We start from the raw sequence: 18,890 nt of genomic DNA, 5'->3' as shown, positions 1-18,890 counted from the left end.
GTCCAACTGGATGAAGAAGAGTGACATTCAAGGTGATAAGTTCTCATGAAGAAAAGTTTTCATAGTGAGTCTCATTGCAGACCTTTTCATTTAATTTCTTTTCTAACTGTATCCATTTGGTATGGTTTCTTGTAATGGAGACTGAAAATAACTGGCTTTAACAAGAAAGAAGTTTATTTCTCTTTCTTAGGAAATGAGGCCAGAAGTTGATAGTCTGGGGCTGATTCGGTGTTTCTGTGGTCTCATCAAGGACTCATGCTCCTTTAGTTTTTCTACACCGTCGTCCTTAGTGCGTTGCTTCCAGTCTTAAGGCCTTTACATGAGTTAAGATGGGTGCTGAAGTCTCAGGCATCATGTACATAATCTAGTTAACAGAAAGGAGGAAGGCAGGAAGGGCAAGAAAAGGGTGTACCTCCTAGTTGAGTTACCTCTCTTTAAGCAGCTTTTCTAGCAGTTCTATACAATATTATCTCTTGGTTCAGAACTTGTCATATTTTCACATGGCCACATCTAGCAAGAAACTGTGATCTGGGTGCATTGTAACCTCAAATAAAATTAGAATTCTTTTACTCAGAAAGAATAGATAAGGAGTAGGCAGCCAGCAGTCTCAGTCCTAAGCACCCTTCAGATGTTTGAAGGCAGTGGTCAGGGACTCCTATCTTATTGGATAGTGTTTCTTCTCCTTTGGAAAGTCTCTTTGACGGTCTGTTTGATATTTGTATGATTTCTTGTGTGGTTTTTAAAAAATTTTTATTTTTAGCATGTTCCCTTCTGTTTCATACCATGTGTACTTGAGATAGATGTCGTTAGTGGACCTTAGTACCGAGATAAGGAGGATGTGCACCTCTCTTTGGATAAATTCTTAGTCATCCTAGGGCCTGATCAAAGAAAGTAAAATTGTTCAGAACTTAAAATGAAAAAGAACAAAATATTGCTTACCTGTTTTTTATTAAAGTATAAAACAGGTACAGAAAAGTTCACATAACATGAATGTAGGTACAGAAAAGTTCACATAACATGAATGTACAGCTTGATGAATTTTTATAAACTGAACATTCCTGTCTACCCAGAACCCAGATCAAGAACATTACCTAGCTAACATGTTTTTAATGTAAATGTAATTCTTCCCTGTTTAAGGAGGAAGAAGGATATGTTTTCTTCAGATACGCTATTATCTTTCCCTTTTGTACTGCCACCTCTATAACTATAATTTAAATGATGCTCAAGGATTATGTGATCAGCTAGTAAGAGAAATACTGATATGGTCCCACCTACCTGTAAAAGAAGATGAAGATTGTTCAGGTATGCTTTTCAAAAATCAGTTTGTTTAATGTTAATACTTTGTATTTATAAGTGTAGGTATGAAATTGCTTATACATAAAAGTTGGTTGCTCTGCCCTATTGTGGTAAATTTTGGACTGTCAGCTTCTCAGTAGCAAGGATCATGTTTTTGTTTGTTTTTAATCTTTGGGTCTCTAGGCTTAGCAGTAATTGCCTGCTGAACTGATACAATTGTTGTATCACAGCCCTATTTGTTAGACATAATATCAGGTACCCAAGTACTTTTCCTTGATATGTTTATATTTTCTTTAATGGTTGCTTAAGGTTGTTTAGTAAAGTGATGAAAATCTCTTTCTGAGGTATTCTGAATCTTTTTAAAATTGCTTAATAGGCTGCAGAATATTTAGATTGTCCTTTTTAAAAGAGGTGTATTTAAATTAAGCAGTAACCAGAGTAAAAGATATATATGAATGAACACATAATATAGTTATAATAATAGTTATACGGTCATAGACCATTAGATGTATACTATGCGTATGAATGTGTCAGAACGGCTCAATATATCAGAACTTTCTAAATGGAGTTCATGACTCTAATAGAGTTTGTTTTGGTTTTTTTCTAATAACTGATTATTTGTTTAGAACATCATTTTACTGATGGAAAATAGTGATCAAAAGAAGTTAGTTTACAAAGGCTTCTAAAAATAGTTTGAGAAGTGGGGCCCATCTCTTACGTAAAACCCTTTCTTTGATTTTCACTAGTTTATCAGAACAGTGTTGGTTTCTTTGGCTTCAGCCACTGTTTTTTTTTTTTGTTGTTGTTGTTGTTTTGTGGTACGCAGGCCTCCCACTGTTGTGACCTCTCCCGTTGCGGAGCACAGGCTCCGGACATGCAGGCTCAGTGGCCATGGCTCACGGGCCCAGCCGCTCCGCGGCATGTGGGATCTTCCCGGACCGGGGCATGAACCCGCATCCCCTGCATTGGTAGGCGGATTCCCAACCACTGCACCACCAGGGAAGCCCCTTGTTTTGTTTTTTTTGAGGTGAGATAGATGGTAGAGTACCATGACATTTTTATTCTGGTATTCATATTTTCTTTGCATTTTTTTAAAATTTAATTTTTATTTTATACTGGGGTATAGCTGATTTACAATGTTGTGTTAGTTTCAGGTATACAGCAAAGTGGTTCAGTTATACGTATATCCATTTTTTTTCAGATTCTTTTCCCACGTAGGTTATTACAGAATACTGAGTAGAACTCCCTGAGCTATACAGTAGGTCCTTCTTGATTATCTAGTTTTTATATAGTAGTGTGTATCTGTTAATCCCAACCTCCTAATTTATCCCTCCCCCTCACTTTTCCCGTTTGGTAGCCATAAGTTTGTTTTCGATGTCTGTGAGTCTGTTTCTGTTTTGTAAATAAGGTCATTTGTATCAACTTTTTAGATTCCACATATAAGTGATGTCATATGCAGCCACTGTTTATAGATTTCTTACTTTTGGTGATATTTGTCTTTTTAAATTTTTGTGTTCATTACAGAAGTAGTACAAGTTCATTTTAGACAATTTTGAAATATGGAAAGGTTTAAAGAAGAAAATAAAATCACTTAATCTACCATTTTTTGTCTATATACATTTATATATGTATATTCTGTTTTATAATCTTTTAAACTTAATATTATGATGGATATTTTCCAATGTAAATAATATTCTTTTTAAAAACCTATTAAGCCTTTTCCTCATTATTGCACATTTTAGATTGGTGCCACCTATTTACTATTGATATTTTAAATAATGCTGTAGTGTACATAAATTTTTGTGAACATTACTAATAATATCTCTAGGTTAAATTTTGAGAAATGAGGTTACAGGATCAAAGAGAATCCATGGTTTTAAGACTTCTGATGCCTGGTGTCAAATTGCCCTCCAAAAGGACTGGTAGCTGTATATGAGTGGAAGACTTTTATGTGTGACTTTTTTTTTTTTATGTGTGACTTTTTAACTGACTGATATTCCTTTTTTTTTTTCAGTAGTCTTGTCATGACATGATAATAAATTTCAAGATAAGTTGAACCTATTGTAATGTATTTGTTTTAATTTTTAATGACAATTGTTTAGAGTATATTAATCATATCCCTACTGGGTCAGGAGTCCCCAAGACTACTCCCACGTTCAGGGGATTCACAGGGAGGACTCACAGGGCCTAGTATATAGTTGTACTCACACCTATGATTCATTACAATGAAAGGATACAAAGCAAAATCAGCAAAGGGAAAAGGAGCATGGGGTGAAGTCCGGAGGAAACCAGGCACAAGCTTCCAAGAAGTGACGAGATAGAAATGGCCATACACATATAGAACTTAATATTATTGTGAATACCTACCAAGTGACTTCCTTTCTTTTTTTTCTTTTGGCTGTGCCACGTGGCTTGTGGGATCTTAGTTCTCACAACCAGGGATCAAACCCGGGACCCCTGCAATGGAAGCACAGAGTCCTAACCATTGGCCCACCAGGGAATTCCCCCCAAGTGACTTCTGAGAAAGAAAGATACTTTGCCATTGTTGGGGCCATACATTTTATAAAAACTTATGTTAACTTAGTATTTATCTGTGTTTAATAGTTTTAACTGTTTATTTACATATATCTGAATGCCAATTTATATTATTGAGTTTTGATTTTCAAATAGGGATGACACATGTTTGCTCCTACTAGTTTATATCAGAATCACCCTAGAAATAGTGATGTAACTCTCTCCCTCCCCTGCCTTCTCCCTCCACTCCACGTGTTCCTTTTGTCCATACCTCCCAGAAGAATCTTATGGTAAGGACTTACTCTTACTGATGGAAGTATATCATAATATCCAGACCTAATGGTACAGAAAAAAGCATGAAGAATCACTGCTCTGGTGCTTTTCAGATTATCTTTGTAGTAAACCCTGCCTCCTTTCATTAAAGAAAGAAAATTAGAAAGGGAAGAAAGAAGGGAAAATAAATAATGAAATGTTAACTTGCAAGTCCATTATGGCTGGATTGTTTGTAGGTAAAACTAGTAGCTTGAGGTTAAAAGAGTTCCAAGTGTATGTGCTCATAATTATGAGCTAATTATTTTTGTTCTGTTTTCTTCAAGAAGTGTAGATAGCTATTATAAATTAACTTGTGTAGGCCATGGGTGTTCATCTCAGAAAAAAGTTGTAATTATAATTTTCTTCTTGCATAATGTTGGGAACTTAAATATTACTACTTTTGATAGTTTGATCAGAATCTCCTTTGGTCATTTGGTGTATCCTGCAGTTCCTGAGAAGTCTCATTGTGAGTTTGGAGTGACTGGAAATGTTCATCCTGAAGCGGCGGTGAGGGTTATCCAGTCCATGGCTCGCTTCATGGCTTCCTATTTCACCAATCAGCTGCTTTGCATTTTGCCACCTCACAATGTGAATGTTCTTCCTCCTCTTCATATTAAAACAGGTAAACAAATAATTTTCTCACCTTGTTTTTGCACGTAATATTTAAAATATTATACGGTGATCATTAGTCCATGGATATAAAACTGTTCTAGGTCAGTGCCTGAACGCTAAGGAGATACACAAGTGACTATTTACGAATGAATATAATCTGAGAAAGGTAATTGCTTTGGACTTGTTTTTACTGAATATGTATTTTTAAATTGTGAATTTTGGACACATTGGCATTTATAAAGTTTCCATTTTTAAAGTAAAAGGGCTATAAAAATGTAATTTAACAAATTTTGAGTATGCTAATTTAGAATTTAATTTTATTTGGACATTTTACTTTTATAATTTTATTTGAATCATTTTCTTTGCTCTACTTAATCATTTCTTTAATAGAGTCAAAATGTACCTAATCTGTGTGAGGTAACTGCCCTACCCTAATGGAAATAAGCATGTACACAGATTTCTATGATATTCATTCATTCCAATAATTTTTATTAGTGCCTGCTATGTGTCAGGTAGTGTTGTAGGTGCTGGAAATATATTAGCTTGCACCATATGAAATTAATAATATGAAAATATCTGTAGTTTTGTCTTGTCTTGACATTTGGAACAGATTTATCCTAATTGCCATGAACAAAACAGATGAAATACCTGTTCTTTTATGGAAGTACATCTAATAGATTGATACGGAAAATTAAATAGATGCATATATAAACAAAGATCTATCAAATGGTGACAATTATTATGCAGAGAACTGAAGTAGAGAAATGTATTGTGACTGAGTCGGTAGTTGAGGTGGTGACTTTAGGGAAGAGCTCTCTGCGGGGGTGACATATAAGCTGAACTCTTAATGACAAGAAGGAGCCAGCCATGGACGCATAGGACTTAGAGCATTATGAGCTGAGCCTGTGCAAAGGCTCTAGAGCAAGGACAAACTTGATGTGTCTGAGAAACTGAAAGACTGGTGTAGCTGGAGCACAGAGGGTGAGGTAGAGAGTGGTATGAGGTGAAGACAGAGATAGATGGCCAGGTGATGTAAGCCAGGGTATGAAATCTGAATTTTAGGTACAATGGTAAGTTATTGGAGGGCTTTAAGCAGGAAATAACACGAACTGATAAACATGTACAAGGCACACATAGATTAGAGTAGTACAAGATGTAATATAATTAGAAGTTTAATAGAAGTAGCAACAAGTGGTCATCAGATTTAATCACAGAACTGTGGATTTTGAACTATGTGTTTGGACTAATTTTCTCAGGGTGTGGGTGGGAGTGGAGGACTGTCCTCACCCACTTGGATGCTTTAACAGTAGTGTTAGACTCTAGTGTCGTCAGGGTTTTCAGGAGCTTCTAGACCCTAGAGAGCCTTATATGTAAGTTAGGATCAGAAAGGAAATTGTCTAGAGGTTCCTTTTCAGAGGTGTCTGCTTCCGTGGGGAAGAAACGTTGGCCCTGACCTGATTATGGCTTCTCTTAGGGAGCTGGTGTAAACAGAGAAACGGGTGCTCTGTTTTTCCAGGATCTACCTTCTCCCCTTTCCCTCTCCATTGGCCACTAACTCAGTTTCAGCTGGTGCTCCCTCCTTTTCTCCGTGAGAACAGCCTGTGCTTCTTTCTCTCACTTTATGCTTTCCTCTGACTGAACCTCTCAGTTGGATATTACTTATTTCCTTGTACATTTGACACTAATTATTACAATAGTTTTTTATTTGAGCTCTCTTTATTTTGTCACAACTGAGGTATTTACTACTTGTACTCCCTATTTTTGGTAATGTTTCTGATAACAAATTGTATCCTTAATCCATATAATTTTACTGAAGGAGAGAGGCAGAACTCATGTGGTTTTAATTTTTTTTAATATTTATTTATTTATTTATGGCTGCATTGGGTCTTCGTTGCCGTGCACGGGCTTCTCATTGTGGTGGCTTCTCTTGTTGCGGAGCACGGGCTCTAGGCATGTGGGCTTCAGTAGTTGTGGCACGGGGCCCAGTAGTTGTGGCTTGCGGGCTCTAGAGCACAGTCTCAGTAGTTGTGGCGCACGGGCTTAGTTGCTCTGCGGCATGTGGGATCTTCCTGGACCAGGGCTCGAACCTGTGCCCCCTGTATTGGCAGGCGGATTCTTAACCACTGTGCCACCAGGGAAGCCCTCATGTGGTTTTTAGAAAAATCTTAAAAAAAAAAAGGTACAATCCTGGTATTCAGAATATTTATCTCAATTTCTTATCTTTCTGTCCTACAATATTTATAGGACTTTTGCTCTTTGCTAATGATTTTTATCTTTACAGATGACTTTACATATCTAAGGGAGACTGATATTTATCACACTTTGTGAAGAAAAGTGACAGAGTTATTGAATTGTTTCTGGGCAGACTCATAAACGTTCATAAAAGCTCAGAGACACCTTTTTATTCCCTACGTAAATATCTTCCCAGTTAGAGGAGAGAGTAGGAGAGAAGATTTTGTGTTCTTTTCCTATGCCAGAGACTAGACTATGATTGTTGACAATTTAAATATCTGAAACTTGTTATATATCCTTTAATTTCTTTAATCTCCCTCTGTCTTGAAAAATGATATTAGCAGGCTTGACTTAGAATATATTTCATGTTAATCTTTTAAATCAGAACTAGTGGCAGAATGTATTGGGGATTTGAGTTGCTTATTTGGTATGATGTTTGCTGTGTGAAAGCAGTAAAAATTTCAGAAAATTAAATCATTCAAATTCTTTTAATGGTACAGTGTCTTACTCATAGTGAATTAAAAACTGGAAATATTTCATCTATCTCCTGGCTGTTTGCCTATGCAGAATCAAACAGTCATCGATTGACTAAATTTTTCGTTTCTTTCCATATCTTTGTCAAAGAGCTAAAATGTTAGTGCTTGGTGTGGGCAGAGCCTATGCAGATCACATAAGAAACTAATCATTTCATTTCAAGGAGCAAAAACCTACATATACTAATTACCAGTTTTATTTTGAGGGAGTGAGTGAAAATCTTAGCAGTATGTATTTTTTAAAAGATAACAGTTCTGTCATAGTATTTTCAAATTTCTCATTCAAGTTACTTTAATTAGGGAAAGATACAGAAGGCTGGGGAGAAGGATATTATTACCCTTTGTATTTAATCTCAGGCCAGACTGAAATCTTGTCATTTGTTCAGGATTACTGAAAATCACAGTTTTCTACTTTCTGTTAAACACTAATACATTGAACATTTAATATGCTTGAGTATTACCTCAAACTAGATTTTTATCCCATGACACTATGAGGAATGCAAAGTCAGGTAAGATGCAGTCTCTGCCCTCCAGATTTCATAATGCAGTAGGAGAAATAGCTATATATTTCAGAGCAGCCCACAGTAGTAAACTGTACACTGTGACCGGTACGTTTACGTGTGTGTGTACATTTATATTATCTGACCAAAAAGTTTCATTAAACTGTACTTATTTACCTTTATTTTGTGTAATGCACTCTGATACTGTCTCTTTTGTTTCTGTGTCTACTCAGTTTCATGTTTTTAGGAATGCTGACATTTGCTTCATGACCTACTAAAGAGACACAGTGTTCAATGTTAAAAAGAGTTCTAGAGTATGTTAAGCATTATTTTAGGCCATTTTGTATGTATCTTCCTTGTTGTGGTTTTGTGTAGGAAATACTGATTGAAGAGATCTATAAAAGGAGGTGTGAGTTCTTGTATATATAATTGTAAAATCCATTTTCTTTAATTTACTCACAGAGCAGCCCTTTCGACTTATTCCTCTGCAACACTCGAAGGTGGCCAGTGTTGTTAGAGAGCAGAATCTTTCTAATGTGTGGACAGTTGAATATGCCCTTGAATTATTATTTATTGGTGGCCTGGTTCCAGAAGCTGTGTGGTTGGCACAGAAACTTGGAGACTGGAAGACGTCTGTTTCCATTGGTGTGGCCTTGCAGCTGTTCTGTAAACATGATAGCAATTTCACAAGGTATGTATTTTTAGGAAAGTATGATGGTGTCATCTAAAATATTTTTTATTTCAGTCATTGCTGGTATTTATGCATTTTGTGGAATCCTTAGTTCAGCATTGTCCAGTAGAACTTTTTTCAGTAATGGAAATATTCTATATGTGCTATCCAATCTGATAGCTACTAGCCACATGTATTTATTGAGCACTTGAAATGTGGATAGTAAGACCAAGGAACTGGATTTTCCATCTAATTTTAATTAATTTAAATTTAGAGGGCTATATACAGCTAGTGGCTACTGTATTGGACAGATCAGAGTCTTACTTACAGTGTTAAAACATCTATTTAGCACATTAATTTGTTAGTAGTGCCCTCAAAGGGCCTATAGTCAATGGGAAAGTTTGTCTTTCCCAAACAGGATTTGAGTTTTAAGCTAATCAAACTAATCCCTATATTTTAACTATTCTGAAGGTTATGGTATTGCTGTGTCTTCTGTATTTTTTAATTCAATAATTCAATGTATGTTTATTTATTAAGTAACTCTGTATCAAGCTCTATGCCAGGTGTTTTAGTGGATTGTAAACTTAAATGGTACATAGTTTCTATGCTTAGGCATTTATAGTTTAATAGGGAAAATAGGACAAAACATTATTACAATTTACATAGTATGGTAAGAAAAGTGCCCGTGGTCCAGTAGGGAGAGCAATAGTATCAAGTGAGGGAAGGACAGGAAATACTTTATGTGGGAGGTGTCATTTGAGATGGGCATTGAAGGGAAGATGGGATCTTGACAAACTGAGTAGCTGTAGGGAGAGAGAACATTCCAAATGTGAGCAAAGGCATATGGCAAAAGCAAGTTTGGTTTGGTTTGGATAGAGTACATTTGTAGGGCAGCAGTGGGAGGTAAGGATGAGGAGATATATTAGTACCATAATTATGGAAAGCCTTAATACTATCCTTAATACAGTATTTCCTTGCTTATTTCTTGTCTAAATATAGGATGAATAAAGTGAATTTCTCTGTTTTTTAAAATTTCATGTTTAGCTCTTGATGTGTGTATGTTTCCTTTTTTCAAAATTTGTATTCCTTTCCCTTAATTTGATGTGATTTCAGGTCCAGGAAAAAGAGTCTGAATCTACCGTTAAATATGACTCCAGCACAGATTTTCCAGGAAAAACTGCAGTGTTTTTTAGGTCAGCCGGCCTCTTTGGAAGCAAAAGAAGAAATGGGCTCAAAATACAAACAGTTTACAGGTGTGTTACCTATGTGTGGTCGACACATGTATCGACTTAATTAATATAAAGCTTATGGTATTTTAAAAAGCTTTTAAGTACCCACACATATATTAATGCTTTGAAGTAATAAGCTTATCAAAAATAAAATTTTGCTATTTATTCTTAATAATGGGAGCATCCCAAACTGATGCAGTTCAAAATACAATGTTCAGTATCTGAATGATATTCTGATTTTCCATACATAGCCTTTCTTTATACTAGTGGTATTTTGCTGCATTTAGATTGTTTTCTTTTGCAGTCATAGAATCGTAGAATCTCAGATGTCAAGGGGTACTTAGAACCTCTTGCCTAATGCATAAATCATAGAGTTTTTTGCTTTTAATTTGAGAAGTTCTGAGTGGTATTATAAAAAAATAATATAATATTACATGTAATACATAGATTTACCCAGGAGCCCTAGAAAATTCGTCTGTTTTAAAGAGGGGGAAATTTAGACAAAAAGTAATGAAGTCTGTTATTTAAAGTCATATATTTAATGATAAAACCAGGATAGCTGTTTTGTTTTATTAGTGCTTGTCTCCATTAAGCAGTGAGACTTCTCTAGATTCCTAGAGCTTATTAATTATAACTTCTCTTTCTGGAAAGAATTCATAATACTTGGAAATCAGACTGAAAATTTCTTTGATAATTTTCTGTCAGTTTTTTTTTTAAGTAAATGAAAAGATAATGTATCTACATGAAAGTTGATTTTGAAAAAAAGGACTAAAAAATTCCCAGTCTGAACTTCCAGTTCTGGCAATATATTGTTTTAGATGATCTGAAAACTCTCCCACAATAAATACATAGATACAGTGTGTTTCTAGATAAAATATAAGGATATGCATTTAAAGGCTAAGATTTAAAGAAAGTAAGGGAAATTTCCAGGGGTCAGAAAGAAAGAGAAAAAGTCAATGGATTCCATCCCTAGGTATTTACCCAAGAAAAATAAAAACATAGGTCCACTGAAAAACCTGTATATTGAATGTTCATAGCAGCTTTTTCATAATAGCCCAAAACTTGAAACAACCCAAATGCTTATCAACTTGTGGATGGAAGAGCAAATTGCAATTTATCTGTACAATGGAATAATAATTAATAAAGAGTAGCAAACTACTGATAACATGCAACGACATGGATGAATTGAAGAACCATTATGCTGAATGAAAGAACTCAGAAATAAAACTACACACTGTGTGATTCCATTTATGTGATTTTATAAAAAGCAACACTATAGGGACAAGAAACAGATCAATGGTTACATGGGAGTAAGCGGGGAATTGACAACAAAAGGGTATAAGAACTTTTTTGGAGTGATGAAAATGTCAAAATTCATTGAACTGGGGACTCCCCTAGTTGTCCAGTGGTTAAGACTCTGCACTCCTAGTGCAGGGGGCCCAGATTCCATCCCTGGTCAGGGAACTGGATCCCGCATGCCACAACTAAGCCACGTGCTGCAGCTAAGACCTAGTGCAGCCAAATAAATATTTTAAAAAACAAAAAACAAACAAAACTCATTGAACTGTACACTTAAAAAGGATAAATTTTAGTGTATGTAAATTATACCTCAACAAACGGATTTAAAAACAAAAAACTCAGCAGATGGTTAGTGAACTGGAAAATGAATTTGATCTATCTCTGTATATATACACACACAAAACAATATATATAGAGAGATAAAAATGTATAGATATAAAGAAGAGAGTTGGAAAATATGAAAGAGAAGTTAAACTTTGTATAGAATGTTGTGGAAGACACAACATATGTGTAATAGGAGTTTCAGTAGAGCCACACCAAATTCTGGATAGTGACAACCTCTGGAGAGAGGAAGTGAAATATGATTGGTACCTAAGGAATTTCAGCTGTATTTGCAGCATTCTTTTTTAATCTAAATTGAATGTAGGAAACATGTTAATATCAGACAAGGATGAAAAGTCAGTACGTGAGTGTTTTCATATTATATTCTATACCTTAAAGTATGCTTAAAATATTTCCTAATATAAAAGTGCGTAAGTCTCCAATTCTGCCACCTGCATCTCTGCATTTTGCCTTCTGGAACATGTCTCCATATGTACATACACTTATATAATTGAAGCCATACTGTATGACTATTTTGTATATTTCTGGGGTTTTTTTTAGCTTCACAAGTCCTTTTTATTATAAAAGTACTGTGATGGACTATTACGAAAAAGAAAATAATTACTCTCTCACTGCCTTCATGTAATGTTGTATATTATTTTGGAGTCTTTCTTGACATTTTATTTTTCCCATTAATATTTTTTTCTTTTATTATTATTTTTGAGTCACAACTATATTCCAAGAATTTTTTATTATATAATTGTTATTACAGTATCCTGTATAATTTTGGAAAAGTCTTTGTGCTCTGATTACCTATAATCTTAAAAGTAAGAGAATCTTTATTAAGTTTCTTTCTAGAAGTTTGGGTGTTTTGCATGTCAACCAATATGTTCATTTTTGGCAATCAGCTTTTTCAGATATGAAATTTTATCCTACAAAATAACATGAAAAGTATAATATAAATTTTAACTATTTTACCTAATTTTGTATTTGCTAGATCCCATTGAAGAAGAAGATGCAGATCTGCTATTTGGTTCCGTGCAGGAAGTACTGAAAGCAGCAGTTATGGCTGATGCAGATATTCTTTCAGAGACATTTCAGCTTCTGATAAACTCTGCCAAGGACTTCAGTCAGAGACTGTGGGGCTTAGTGCCGGTCGGCTTGTATCTTCCAGCTCCTCCATTATATTGTCCTCAGCCAGCTATTCTTAGTGAAGTAAGCTTAGTGCTTAATCTTTTAATTAATTTAAAGTTGATTTTGTCCAATTTTTAAAATAATCAACTTGAAAATAATCATCAAGTTAAAAATGCAGGCTCTGAAGCTAACTTCTGGATTCCAGCTTCGCTGTTTATTTGTTGTGTAACATTGGGCAGTGTACTAAACTGATGTTTAAGTTTCCTTATCTGTAAAATGAAGATGATGATAGTACCTCTGACAGCATTATTGAGAGTATTAAATGAGATATCCTGTAAAAGCTTTTACTTTAGGGCCTAGGACACATAGTAAGCATTCAATAAATGTTAAAATTATTTCAATAATAAAACAAAATTAAGAGATATTTCTCTGTATCCAGATTTTTAAAAAATAAACATTTGTTTAGGGTAGCAAAAAGAATGTCAGAATTTAGAAGCCATACATTATTTTTTATTTATTTATTTATTTTTGGCTGCATTGGGTCTTCGTTGCTACGTGCGGGCTTTCTCTAGTTGTGGCGAGCGGGGGCTACTCTTCGTTGCGGTGCGTGGGCTTCTTATTGCGGTGGCTTCTCGTTGTGGAGCACGGGATCTAGGCATGCGGGCTTCAGTAGTTGTGGCATGTGGGCTCAGTAGTTGCGGCTCGCAGGCTGTAGAGTGCAGGCTCAGTAGTTGTGGCGCATGGGCTTAGTTGCTCTGTGGCATGTGGGATCTTCCAGGACCAGGGCTTGAACTCGTGTCCCCTGCATTGGCAGGTGGATTCTTAACCGCTGTGCCACCAGGGAAGTCCCAAGCCATACATTATTTTAGTCTTTTATTCATCTCATTGTCTGTGCCTCTTTTGAAAGACTTAGTTTGATTTTTCTTTGATTTGAAAGGTCATTTTTTTCTCCTATACTTTTCAATTGATAGTTCTGTCTTATAAATAGCAATACTGTATTCCTCTCAGGAACTTTTCCTTTGCTCTTATCGAAAATCATAACATAGCTGGTTTTAGGATTTAAAGTGTTAATGTAAATTATTTACATTTAAATTGTTTTAATATTCAATTAGGTGTTTAAATCGATTCTGGTATTGTTTCTTTACTACTTTTTCAGAATTGGCAACTTTTTTTCTTTTTCTTTTTTTAGACTTATTTGCTGTATTCTCATTGTTATATTTCAAGTTACGTTTCAGTAGATTAAAATATTTCATTTGTTGATTTTTCAGTTGTAATATATTACAAATGGAAAGAATAAGTAGTCCATGGTATTTCTCAGTAATTCCTCTTTCCTCTCATATCTGAGTCTTCAGTATGTTGGTTTAGGAATTGGAAATAGCATTTAAGATATTTTTAGATATGCTGTGCTGATATTAGTTTGGTACCTATCCTTAGTAGTACTTCATTTTATTATTTTTTAGTAAAAAAAATAATAGTGGTAGGATTTCTCTTAAATGTCCCTCTGTATCAGTTAGAACCCTTTGGGTTGTAAGTAACAGAAAACTTGGTAAATATTGGCTGGCATAATTGAGAAATCCAGTTATGTTACCAGAGACTTGGGCTCTTTCTTTTAGTTTGTTTTCTAAGGTGTCAGCTTCAGTTTAAGGCTGGCTCCCTTTGTGGGAGCAGAATGGCTGCCAGTAGCTTCTAAGGATACCTTGTCTATGTCCAAAGGGAGTGGGAATGGGAGAAAGAAAAGTAGTAAAATAGTATTTCTTTCCCAGCATTCCAAGCAAGAGTACTGAGAGTTACTCTTGTAAGACTGACTGAGGTCACTTCCCTGTCCTCGAATCAAACACCTTGGCTAGGGCTAATACAAAGTACTGCTTGGCAATTGACTAGGGCCTTCCTTGGCAGCTAGGGATATGGGATCAGCTCTCCTTGAATCATTTGGCTATGTAGGAGAGGGGCAGATACCCAAATAAAAACTGAATACTCTTAAGAAGTGACAATGGTAGGAGAAGGTTGGGGAAGCAAATGTTTACAGTATTCACATTATCTCATTCTCTGGGAAATTAATCTGTAGCTACTGACTTGAATTGTGTTTATTCAAGAAACATTTGTTGGATCCTACCACATATTGGAGTTTACTCTATGCACTATATGACAAGGCCTTTGCTCCTGGGTAGTTCTCAGTAGTGTGGGAAACAGATACATAAATCAGCAAGAATAGATTAGTGAAAGCTATAATGGAAGTCTGAGCAAAGACTCATAGTAGCACAGAATGGGAGGGCTTCACAGAGGAGGTGACATTGAAATATAATGGATTTTTCCAGGAAGAGGAAGGGAAGAGTCATTCTTTTTGAAAGGAGCTTTCTCTGTAACATTCCACCCATGGAGTCCGGGGTGATGGCTTCAACTGTTGTAGCCGAAGACTTGGGATTAGGGTCGACTTACCTCTTTACGTTGTTTGAGGTGAGAGAAGTGTTTCCTTGACACTAGAAATAGCTATAGTTAATCTCTGAGGCCATGTCTCAAAACTTCCTTCATAAATGTCCAGGAGTATTCTACTTTGAGAAGCACTATCTTTATTTTCACTTTAACATTTTAAGTTTCTGTTTTACTAGCTACTAAAATTGTTGTTATTGTTTCTTTTTAGGAAGATGGTGATGATCTTCTTTTAAAAGCTGAAAAAGATAATCGCCAAAAGGTGTCTGGAATCCTTCAACGTGTTCTCTTGCTTTTCCGGGCAGCTCGGTGTTCTTTTCCTGTAGCACAGTGGTACATCTTGCAGTTGAGATGGGCAAGAAAAGTCATGCAGAAGGTATGGAAATGTCCTAGTCACTTATGTGCTATTGAAATAGGGAAGAACCTTTTGTATTCTATTACAAGTTAATCACTAAAGGTTATTGCTTCTAACCTTAAATTATACATAATGGCCCATCTTTGGGAACCCTGCTTCCCTGGTAATGAGCATTAAGCTAAAATACCTCTTTTTAGCTAACAGGAAACGTCCTGACCAGGCCCACCTGTGAATGACTGCAGGGAGGAAGAAATTAACACATGCCCTCCAGAGGCTGATGGGAACCAGGAAGTGTTTGACTTTACTCCCTCCCCTTTTAGTATAAAAGGAGCCTGAATTCTAACTCAGGCAAGATGGTTCTTTGTGGCATGAGCCCACCATCTTCTCGGTTTGCTGGCTTTCCGAATAAAGTCGTTATTCCTTGCCCCAAGAACTCATTTCTCGATTATTGGCCTGTAGTGCAGCAAGCAGTATGAGCTTAGACTCGGTAACAGTATGGTAAACAATTTAAATATACTAATATTTATTAATATTTATAATTGTGATATTTTCCCAAGGAGTCCTGCCCTATAAATCCATACATTTCAGGCTTATTTATAGTACGAAACCTGCTTCTCAAAGTAGAATACTCCTGGACGTTTATAAAGGAAGTTTTGAGGCATGGCCTCAAACGCGGGCTTCTCATTGCAGTGGCTTCTCTTGTGGAGCACAGGCTCTAGGCACGCGGGCTTCAGTAGTTGTGGCTCATGGGCTCTAGAGTGCAGGCTCAGTAGTTGTGGCGCATGGACTTAGTTGCTCCGCAGCATGTGAGATCTTCCCGGACCAGGGATTGAACCTGTGTCCCCTGCATTGGCAGGTGGATTCTTAACCGCTGTGCCACCAGGGAAGCCCCTATGTATAAGTTTTTGTGTAGACACATGTTTTTCATCCATGGCTCAAACTGCACCAATAATTGCAAGGATATAGGTAGCCAAAAGATACAGATGAAATGTAGTGAACTCTGGAATTGCATACACTGCTCCAAGTCTTTTCTCACTGTAGAAGAATGTGTCCTGGTTTTTTTTTTAACGTCATGACACAAAAGGGAACTATTTCAGTTATTTAACATCTCCTTTTTTTATCTCTCTAATTATATAGCTTGGGTAACATTTTCCAGGGGTCATACTCCATAAATCCATACATTCTAGATTTGTTTCTAATAACCAGCCTAGACAGACTCTGTACATCTGGTAAATACCATTAATTTGTTTGACAAGAAGTCTGTCCTTAGCATGCTTACAAGGGGATTTGACTAGATCATGTCTTTCTGGAAGTGAATAGTAGAGGGAGAAAATAGATTACAAGCCTACTGCTAATCCTTTTCTTCCCAAGTTTATGTCTCTTAGATCCCTTTTCTTTTATTCTTTTTTTTTTATAAGTTTATTTATTTATTTTTGGCTGCGTTTGGTCTTTGTTGCTGCGTGCGGGCTTTCTCTAGTTGCGGCGAGCAGGGGCTACTCTTCTTTGCAGTGCGCTTGCTTCTCATTGCGTTGGCTTCTCTTGTTGTGGAGCACGGGCTCTAGGTGTGTGGACTTCAGTAGTTGTGGCACACGGCCTCAGTAGATGTGGCTCACGGGCTCTGGAGCGCAGGCTCAGTAGTTGTGGCGCACAGGCTTAGTTGCTCAACAGCATGTGGGATCTTCCCAGACCAGGGCTCGAACTCATGTTCACTGCATTGTCAGGCAGATTCTTAACCACGGTGCCACCAGGGAAGTCCCGCTTTTCTTTTATTCTATCACAGTTTCCTTTTAACACACAGTAGTCTCTTTTATTTTCTATTCTTGATGTGTTAGATTAGGTTGTTGGTCCTGAACCATAGTTTGGATTTGTCTGTCATTTTTTTCATTTAGTGTCATTTGAGTTGTTCCTCTTTCTTTTTATTTTCTATAAGCTGGGAATTAATCTATCCTCATCAAAGTAGACAGATTTGATTAAATTCAGGTTAACATTTTCTTAGAATTGAATCCTTCATAAGTGGTATTGTATACTTCCCCTCTGCAGCATATCATGTTGCACATACGTCTTTTCCTTTCACTTTTCATGATATGAGATGGATCAATGAATTTGGGTCATGTTCCACCTACTATCATGTTCTCCATCAACCCATCAATCTTTTACCTAATTTAGCATTTATTGATGATCCTCGCTAGAGTCATTTTTTTATTAGGAGCTGCCAAATGATGACTTTATAATTCTGTCACTTATAGATTAGTTTTTTAAAGTTTTGTATGTAGATACACCTTTTTCTGTATTAGTTTTTTTTTTTTTTTTTTTTTTTTTTTGCGGTACGCGGGCCTCTCACTGTTGTGGCCTCTCCCGTTGCGGAGCACAGGCTCCGGATGCGCAGGCTCAGCCGCCATGGCTCACGGGCCTGACCGCTCCACGGCATGTGGGATCTTCCCGGACCGGGGCACGAACCCATGTCCCCTGCATCGTCAGGCGGACTCTCAACCACTGCGCCACCAGGGAAGCCCTCTGTATTAGTTTTTAGGTAATGCACATAGGTAGAGTTAGATACTTAAGTTTATTTTCTTTACTATTCCTTTGGGGAAAGTCAGGGGAAATAGCATTAAATTCTTTTTATACAGAACTTTTTAGGCAAAACTGAGTGACAAGAGAGGTTAATTTGGCTAGAACCTTTTTTTTTTCCTTTGAGATTTAGCCTAGTGAATTTGTTGAGTTAAATTTGTGAGCTAAGTTTCTGAAAGTACAAGTGATTTCAGGGATATTTTCTTACATAGTATAGGAACCATGCTGTGTTTTCCACTCTTTATGGTTTATCTTACCTGCCTTGTTTGTTGCTTTATAGTTTCCTTAAAAATTGACTTATATGACTGGTAATTAACATATTCTTTCTTTACTTTCAGATTCGAATGAAAGGATCCCTTCCTTCATTGAGTCCTTTCCCTCAGTCGTTACTTAATTTCTGTAAAGGAGGTGTAGCATTCTTTCGACCTGGGACAACTGGAGACCACAAGCTTGATGAAGTGTCCATTAAAGCAATAGGTTTGTCCAAAATGAGCTGTTTGCTTATAAATTAGGCCTAAATATTAGTAATGATATATTTTACATTTGATTCGGGGAAGTTTCATGTAACAATACTGTGCTGATAATGAAAAGACCGTATGTGTATGTTGCCACCATGGAAATATATCTGAGGGAATTACCTGGTGGTCCAGTGGTCAAGAATCTGCGCTTCCACTGCAGGGGCACAGGTTTGATCCCTAGTTGGGGAACTAAGATCCCGCGTGCCTTGTGGTGCGGCCAGGGAAAAACAAAAAAAAAAAAGGAAATATATCTAAGATACATTAGGTGAAAAAAAAGAGATAGTTGCAAAACTGTATATACATAGTATGATTTTATATATCTTTGTGTGCCTGTATTACTTTTAATAAAAATATTGTTTTATATTGGAAA

At 36.3% G+C, this 18,890-nt stretch overlaps 1 protein-coding gene across 1 annotated transcript in view; it reads left to right on the top strand.

Moving 5' to 3' along the window:
- Positions 1-18,890, top strand: part of CPLANE1 (ciliogenesis and planar polarity effector complex subunit 1) — a 131,259-nt gene that overhangs the window by 13,957 nt on the left and 98,412 nt on the right. Inside the window, exons 14-20 of the mRNA XM_065873637.1 lie at positions 1,138-1,302; positions 4,571-4,744; positions 8,462-8,690; positions 9,783-9,922; positions 12,516-12,733; positions 15,291-15,455; positions 18,341-18,479. Of these exons, the coding sequence (XP_065729709.1) occupies positions 1,138-1,302; positions 4,571-4,744; positions 8,462-8,690; positions 9,783-9,922; positions 12,516-12,733; positions 15,291-15,455; positions 18,341-18,479 (1,230 nt within the window). The remainder of the gene's footprint in view (positions 1-1,137; positions 1,303-4,570; positions 4,745-8,461; positions 8,691-9,782; positions 9,923-12,515; positions 12,734-15,290; positions 15,456-18,340; positions 18,480-18,890) is intronic.

The sequence above is a fragment of the Phocoena phocoena genome, chromosome 3 (genome assembly GCF_963924675.1).
Source record: "Phocoena phocoena chromosome 3, mPhoPho1.1, whole genome shotgun sequence".
Taxonomy (NCBI): domain Eukaryota; kingdom Metazoa; phylum Chordata; class Mammalia; order Artiodactyla; family Phocoenidae; genus Phocoena; species Phocoena phocoena.
Note: the sequence above shows the minus strand (reverse complement) of the source record. Positions and strands in the feature narration are given on the sequence as shown.